At 36.0% G+C, this 8,897-nt stretch overlaps 1 protein-coding gene across 1 annotated transcript; it reads right to left on the bottom strand.

Annotated features, from left to right (window-relative positions):
• Positions 1-4,666: 4,666 nt before the first annotated feature.
• LOC112416747 (uncharacterized) lies at positions 4,667-7,237 on the bottom strand. Its single transcript, XM_024771113.1, has one exon. The coding sequence runs from the start codon at positions 7,235-7,237 to the stop codon at positions 4,667-4,669; it is 2,571 nt and encodes an 856-aa protein (XP_024626881.1).
• Positions 7,238-8,897: the final 1,660 nt, after the last annotated feature.

Raw genomic sequence — 8,897 nt, 5'->3', positions numbered from 1 at the left:
AGATGCTGTGTTTGATCGACGGCATCGCCGGGAGGCATGGCGGCGGCGACAGCGGAAGGCATGGCGGTGAGCGATTGAGGAAGACTGGTTTACGATTGAGGAAGAGAAGAAGAGAGAGAAGCGCGTGTTACATCTTTCTTTTGTTTTTTAATTAAAAATAATAATGTTTTGGTTATTTTTAATCTCAACCATTGAAACTTTTTTTTTTTCACATGTCATTCATCCAAAATCCTAAATGAGATAAATAGAGTTGATGGTAAATAGAGCATATATTTAAGGTTATAGAGGAAGGTGTGGTTCACTTAGAGCTGTCAAAAATGGGCCGGCCCATTGACCCATATTTTTAGGCCGGGCCAGGCCTAAAAAACTAACCAAAAAATGCACTCGGGATTTTTCGATCCAAGCCCATTTGGGCCATACAAAAGTTGGATCGGGCCGGGCTGGTCAATCGGGCTTTGTGCCGGCCCATATTTTATTTTATTTTTGTTAAAAAACAACATATTTTTAAAAAAAATTATCAACTAATTTAAAATTTATTAACAAAAAAATATTTAAATAAATAAACTTAATAAATATGGATGAATTTAGCTTACGGTTTTAAAATTTTAAAGTTTATAAATTATTAATTTGATTTAATTGAAAGAATAATCTAGAGTTTAATTATTATTCAATGTTAATGTAAAAATTATTTATATTTTTATGTCCATTCAATCATATTTTAGCAAAAAAATAATGATGAGTAACTAATATATAAGAAAATACATAAAAAAAAGTGAATAAATTTAAAATAAATAAAAAACATAAACAGGCCGGGCTGGCCCATGGCCCACCCGGGTCGGGCTCTAGAATTCAAGGCCCAATCATAAATGAGCCGGGCTGGGCTGGCCCATTTCTATAGTCGGGTCTCTTGGGCCAGAGCCGGGCTGGGCCGGCCCGGCCCATTTGACACCTCTAGGTTCACTACAACAACCAAGAAGCTGCTGAGGAAGTCAGTAATCACATTTATGATTTTATCAAGAAGTATTGATCTTATCAACTCAATTCTCAAGCAACTCTTCACTATGAGCTTCCTTAAATCGTCTTTTGCTGCAATCTATATTACATGCGGCATTTTGTAGTTACTTACACTTGTTGCTTTAAGTATTTCGTCGCACCACGTTATTTGTTGAAACTTTAGGCGTGTTACTTTATGAAACATTTTCTATATATTTTTCAAAATATGTGTTCATTCTAGTGAACTAGAAATTCCTGTTATTCAATCAAAAAAAAGAAATTCCTGTTATTACCCTAATTGAAGAAAAGTTATGAAATCAAAGTAGGGTCATTAAAATTGTAAAAATAAAAATAAAAATAAAAACGTGTCAATTTAATCCAACAATTAAGGAATAATGCTATTAAAGAATTTGTTTTTTAACCTTTTATAAAAGGGAGAGCAATGATTGGCAAGAAAGTGTGATGAAAATTGATGAAGTCTTGTATTTGGTCTTGTTCAATCTTTCCACTACTATACTAGTAATTCAATTCAGTGAGGTTTTGTTTGGAAGTTTGAAAGGAATAGAAAGGGAGAGCTTTGAAGGATTGGAAATATAAGAGAAATTTGAAGGAAAAAATTCACATTTTTTTAGAGAGTAATGTTTTAGAGAATGATAAATTAATGTTTATGGTTAATATATTTTTTAATTTTAAGAATATTATAACAACATAGATAACTTGAAGAATTTATGTAAACCCTTTGAAATCATTATTCAATACAATTTTTTAGTTTTCTAAATGAGGAGGTTTTATATTATGAAGAAAAATAAACCCCTCAAATCCTTCCCCCTTTCAATATCATTTATTTCTTCTATTTGCTCATTCCTTTTTTCCAAACACATCACTTCCCTTCCCCTCTCGATAGCAAAAACTAATGTTTAACAAATAGTACATTTCCTTTGAGAGGATTTAACAACTTGTACACGACAATAAATACTAAAAACTTTTTTTATTTTATTTCTCGTATTTCTTTCTTCAAGACATGCAAGACTTCGAATATGGTCATAGGTAGCTCTCACAACTGGGCTTCAAACATTATTTTTATTATTTTAGTGGTGTCCAGAGTTCGAATCATGAATCTTGCATGTATTATACATTGTCTTTATTAACTGGGCTTTAAACATTAATATGTCGTGTGAGAGTTTAGTTTCATCTGCTACATATATTCATTTCCCATTGTTTTGAATTTAATAATGAAGTAGATAAAATAGTCACAAGGAAGGGGGGGTTTGAATTGTGACCCTTTAAAAATTATCCTGAAACTTAAAAATGATTCTCAAGTTGTTTACTTGGAATTATGTTAACTTTCTGACTTCAGAATGTTCTGAAGTTCATAAACAAAATTGTTTAATAAAGTATAAGTGTAAGTGTGTGTTGTGTATACTGTAAATAAAAGAGTATAGAGAAGAAAGAAAGAACACACAAAGAGTTATAGTGGTTCACCCAATGTGGGCTAGTCCACTCCCCACAATCCTGTGAGAGTTTCCACTAAGATGCTTGAGATAACCTCTCAAGTCCTGCACCTTACAATCTTGTTCACCTGAACAATTACAATCCTGTATTCTCTAAGCCTCAGCAGGCTTGCACCTTCTTGCTAAGTTAACCACTTAGACTTTTACAACCTTTGCTCAACCTAACACTTTAGGACCTCTAAAAGCTAGATGAGACTTTGTTACAATTTGTATGGAAGTTGGGTGTTTGTGAAACAAACAGTAAAAGAAGAAGAAGAGGTTATCCTACAGATAACAAGAGTATTGATTTGCACTAAGTTGATGAAAGACTTAGAGATTGATCAATTTCAGTTTGCAAAAGCTTCAAACAAAATCAGAGTTGTTTTCTTGTATGCTTTGCAATGGTGCAAGTTTTGCTAAGGCCAAGCCCTCTATTTATAGAGTCTTTGGGCTCATATAGCCGTTGTAGGGTGTCCAATGGTGTTATGCCATGTGTCCTGGGTCCCACAAGCTTTAACTTGAAATTCTGGGCAAACATTCTGATCTCTGATGAACATCAGAATGTTGTTGTGTTCATGATGATCTTCATCTGGGTTCATCACGTTCTTCATCTGGGTTCATCATGTATGAATGAACACATGAAGTTCTGGGCTATGCATATGCTTTTCATATGAATTTCTGGACAATAACCAATGTATGGACTTTTCTTCATACATCAGAATGTTCCTTTCCCAGATTTTGTCTTGGAACCGGTGCAGGAGGATTTAGTGGGATTCTGCATCTTCATGCCCATGCTTTGAGAGATTGTGTTGTCCTTGTTCAGTACCAACTCTCAGACGTGTCTATCTCTTGTTGAAGATGACAGATTTGCTTTGCTTTTGCTTTTTGCTTTTCACCTACTATACTGTTCATAAAGTAAGCATGAGCTGAGCTTGAACATTCTGATCATCAGAATGTTCCATCTGTTTCACTTAGGATGATTTGTAAGACTATCATTTGATGTAATCAAATCCTAATAGTGAAACAATAATGAAGAGCAGTGATGATAACATCTAGGATGATATTCCTTTGTGAAATATTCCTAGTACATCAATGTTCATAGTCTTAAATGAACATTGAATGCCTTCTTTGACATAACTCTTGTATATGCCTTTATTGCTTGATTGATCCATGCAAATGTACTTTCCTGGACATATATTCATGTCACATGTGCCTTGCATGACCTTGATCACAGTTCTTGAGATTCTTGGCTTGTATAAGAACAACCTTCTGAACTAGGTTGCTTCTGAACAACCTTCTGAACTAGGTTGCTTCTGAACAACCTTCTGAACTAGGTTGCTTCTGAACTGGTTGCTTCTGAACAACCTTCTGAACTAGGTTGCTTCTGAACTTGGTTGCTTCTGAACAACCTTCTGAATTAGGTTGCTTCTGAACTTGGTTGCTTCTGAACTGGTTGCTTCTGAACAACCTTCTGAATTAGGTTGCTTCTGAACTTGGTTGCTTCTGAACATTCTGATCTTCGAGCAACATTCTGATCTAACTTTCTGACCTTAGTGTTAGATCATGAATTCAAATGTCCTTTGATTTCTTGATTCTTGGTATGATTCAAACCTTGTTCCTGTCTTAGTAAAACACTCAAGAGCACAAGTTAAATACCAAGGAATTAATCAAAGTCCATTAATTCTTTAATCATATTTGTTTATTATCTTTAAAATTAATTAGGGATTTTGCCTCAACAATCTCCCCCTTTTTGAAGATGATAAACTTATGATTTAGGATTAAGGATTTTGATTATATAACAGAGCTAAAAAATTTATTTTAATGCTCCCCCTCATTTTTATAATCCATTATGCAGAGTTTTTAAGAACTTTAAAAAAGCTCCCCCTCAATTTCATAATCTTTTGCATAAAGTAAAAATATGCAAGACTGAACCAAATTCAATATTCATTCATTTGATATAACATGAAGTACATTACATGAAAAGATGGTTCAAAAACAAAAAAGAAAATCAAAGTGCATGTGATCAAGAAAAGCAAAAGATGGAATTTATAAATTCCAATATCAATTGATCACCTAGACCTACTTAGGGCCTATAACGAAAAAAAAACTTAAAGACTTTGAATCCTAAAGCTTCTCCCCCTTTTGTCATCTGCAAAAAGGATAGGGAGGATTTCTGAAAAGATTCATGGAGTGGAGTCTCCAGAATCAGAAGAGGGTTCTGCTTCAAAGATGGAGGGGTCATCAAATACTGGAGGTGGAATGGCCAAACCAGGAGCATGGACTTTGACAGTCCAGTCAGCCAGCACACAAGCAATTTTGTGGGTCTTGGTGGAGACTCTAAGTGCCCTTGAGGCTATCTTCTCTGCTCTTGAAGGCTTAGCAGGTTCAGCAGGACCAGAGGCTTCAGCTTGCTCTCTGTTTGCAGACACAAAGGTGTTGAGAGAGTCAAATAAAGCAGCCATATTTGGAAGTTTGCTTCTTGTGGTGGTCTTCATTTGTTGTGATGGTGGAGTGGATGAAGGAATGAAAGGTGGAGTAGGGAGGTCAGAGACCAAGAAGTTGGTAGCACCTGCAACAGAATCCATGGTGGAGGATGATGGGTTAACATTCTGACCATTTTGGGCCATGAGCTGTACCTCCTCAGAGGGCAGAGATCCTGATGCCAAAGGCATGGGATCAACTGACAGCTGGCCATCTGGAGGAAGTTCATTTGAGGCATGCTGATCATCAAGCTCTTGATTGTCTCGATCAGCCATGACATGAATATCTTCATCATTCTGGGCTTTAGACACTGCAACATTCTGACCAACAGAAGTTTCAACATTCTGAACAGCAGGAATTTCAACATTCTGACCTTTTGGAGCTTGCTGAGTTGTTTCTTGTCCATCTTGAAACAACTCACTATTGAAGTCAATGTTGATATCTTCAATATTGAGATCAAATCTAGTTGAGAACTCCACATCTTGAGCTTCTTCTTCAATGTTCATATTTGAAGCTAAGAGCTCAGCCACTTCCTGAGTTTCTTCATCAACATTCTGAGTACCAAACTCAGTATTTTCTTCAACTCTTTGATCATTAGGATTGGAAGCAGCATCTTGAGGGATTTCTTCACTTTCCTCAGCTTGATTGACTTTCTCAGCTTCTTTTTGAAGAGATGCATCATCAACCTTCTGAGCATCATCTTCTCCAATCAAGGTTTTGAACTGCGAGCTTCCTTCTTCAACAATCTCCTTTGCAAGCTTGGAGACTTCAGAGAACAAATTTTCTGCTGGTGGAGAGGGAGTTTTGGTATCTGTAATCTCTTCAACCCTTCTTTTCTTCACAGCTTTCTGAACATTCTGATCAGAATTTCTTTTACCAGATCCAGAGGGTCCAGAAGTTTTGGAGGCTGGCATGTTGGATGAAGTAATATGGAGTTGACCTAAGGTCTTGGAAGAAAAGGTCATAAAATCCAGCTTGCGTTTCTCTCCTTCAAGGGGCACTTTTGCCTTTTGAAAAATGGAAGTGAGATGCATTCCATAGGGTAGTCCAGCAGATGTTTGTTTTATGGCTAGGCATGAATCAATCATGTGTTGAATAATGATAAAACACAGATTTAACTTAATCTTTTTCATGAGATGGTAGATGAAACAAAGATCTATGTCAGAGACAAGTTCAAAAGATCCACATCTAGGTAAAAGGCAATGCCTAATCATGTTGTGAAGAATTTTGGGAGTATCTTCCAGGTTTATGGAGTTAAAGGTGTGATTTTCTTTGGTGTATTTAACTATGAGTTTGTTACGGTTAACTCTAGACTCATCAAACCAGAAGCTAGAGTATAGCTGATTACCTTCATTTGGAATTTTGAATGCTTCAGAGACAAATTCCTGAGTCATCTTGATCTTTACACCTTTGACTGATGATATGAGAAACTTCTCATTTCCATTCTTCTTTTCCTGAACTGATAGGTTGGTGTAGAACTCTCTGACCAAGTCTTCATAGGTGTGTTCTTGAAGAGTTATGAAGTTGGTCCATCCTTGAGGTTCAGTGAACTCCTTCATATTCCATGCCTTGGTTTCCAGACTTTCAAGGTTGAAATACTTGGTTCTGCTCATAGGTCTGAGAGCAATTTTCTCAGCCCTAGATGCTTTTAAGGTAGCAGCAAGTTTGGTAATATCTTTACCTTTCCCATGCTTCTTAGAAGAGCCTTTCTCTTCTTCTTTTTCAGCCTTTTCTTCAGATTCTTCCTCTTCACTTTCTTCTTCATCTTTAGAGGTCTTTTCCTCAGATAAGGGCATAGCTTCAGCAGCAATCTCCTTCCTCCTTTGAAGTATTTTCTTTGTAAGTTCCTTATCCCTTTTTGAGGAAGCTTTTACTGATTTCATTGCGTCAGAAAGAGTTTGTTCAGAATCTTCATCCTCTTCTTCTGGATCTTCCTCTGTTTCATCCTCAGAGTCTTCATCATCACTTGAATCTTCTTTTTCTTCGTCAGAATCTAGATTCACGTGAGATACCTTTGGTTTCTTCAAAGGTTTCTTCATCCTTGTTGATCGTCTGGTAGGTATTGGTCTGGGTTTGATGATGGGTTTCTTAGAGGATCTGGTTTTGGAAGATTTGGGATTTTCAGAAGCAGGAATGATTACGTCCTGAAGAATGGTGCGTACAGGGGTTTCACTCAAAAGTTGTTGATCAGAGGTTTGATCAGCAGCGGTGTTGGATGGTGGTGGTTGACAATGTTCTTCAGAAAGTCTTGGGGTAGTTTTGGTTCTAGCCATTTTTTTTCAGAAAATGAAGAACAGAGCAGTTTGAATTTTTTGCGAGGAGAGAGATGAGAGGTTAGGAAATGAGATGGAAGTGAAATAATCAGAGTTGGTAACTGATTATATAGACAAAACGTGCAAGAGAAAAAAAATAGTAGTGATATGATGACAGTTAGCATTGGGAAGGATGAAAAACTGTCAAAAAGCAACGCCTAGGAGAGAGAAAGGAAAAAGTAGCCGTTTGGGAAGATGAATGGATTTGGGATGATTTGATGGTTAAGCCATTACATGGTGGTTAAACCTTAAACATGACTTCTTATAACCAAGCATTAAATGCTTAAGATTATGGAGGGATTTTTTGAATAAGTCAAAACAAGATCTCACGCATGAGATTGTTTGACCCAGAATTTGGGTTCTGAAAAAAAAGTTTCAAGAACATCATGAATGGATAAACTCAGATGAACAAACTTGTGAATGTTCTGATCATATGAATATTGCAATGAACATTCTGATCATTTGAACATTCTGACCTGATGAACATTCTGAGCTCAGGAACATTCTGAACTCAGGAACATTCTGATGAGTGTGGGATTGAGATGGATCTATCTGATTTGTATCAGATGACATCAAGGGGTTTAGTTTAAGGCCCTTAGTGATCAGTAATCAATCTTTATTGGGATTTTTCATGATTAACAATTTTTCTTTAAGAAAATTGAATCTATCCTCAACAAGGGGTTTTGTGAAAATGTCAGCCAATTGATTTTCAGTATCAACAAAGCTTAATGCAATATTCTTTTTCTGAACATGGTCTCTAATGAAATGATGTTTTATTTCAATATGTTTAGACCTAGAATGCTGAATAGGATTCTTAGAAAGATTAATTGCACTTGTATTGTCACAATAAATAGGAACACTTGTGTACCTTAGAGAGTAATCTTCCAGCTGATTTCTTACCCATAAAATTTGAGAGCAGCAGCTAGCTGCAGATACATACTCAGCTTCAGTTGTGGAGAGTGCAATGGTGTTTTGCTTTCTGCAAGACCATCCAATCAATGCTTGTCCCAAGAATTGACAGGATCCACTTGTGCTCTTCCTTTCAACTTTGTCTCCAGCATAATCAGCATCACAATAGGCTACAAGATCAAAACTAGAACCTTTTCTATACCAAAGGCCAAGATCAGTAGTACCTACTAGATATCTAAATATTCTTTTAACTGCAGTTAAGTGAGATTCTTTTGCACATGTTTGAAATCTAGCACATAATCCAACTGCAAACACTATATCAGGTCTGCTAGCAGTCAAATATAATAATGAACCTATCATGCCTCTATATTCTTTTTCAGAAATAGATTTTCCACTCTCATCCTTATCTAAACTTGAAGATGGATGCATAGGGGTGCTCATGATTTTTGCCTCATTCATTTTATATTTCTTAAGAATGTCTTTGATATACTTTTCTTGACTTATGAAAATTCCATTTGAATGTTGTTTGATTTGTAAACCAAGGAAAAAACCAAGTTCACCCATCATGCTCATCTCAAATTCACTTTGCATAAGGTTGAAAAATTCTTCACACATTTTTATTTTAGTAGCACCAAAAATAATGTCATCCACATATACTTGAACAATAAGCAAGTCAGTATTATGTGTTTTTCTAAAAAGTGTGGTATCAATT

Source organism: Medicago truncatula, chromosome 7 (genome assembly GCF_003473485.1).
Source record: "Medicago truncatula cultivar Jemalong A17 chromosome 7, MtrunA17r5.0-ANR, whole genome shotgun sequence".
NCBI classification, from domain to species: Eukaryota; Viridiplantae; Streptophyta; class Magnoliopsida; order Fabales; family Fabaceae; genus Medicago; species Medicago truncatula.
Note: the sequence above shows the minus strand (reverse complement) of the source record. Positions and strands in the feature narration are given on the sequence as shown.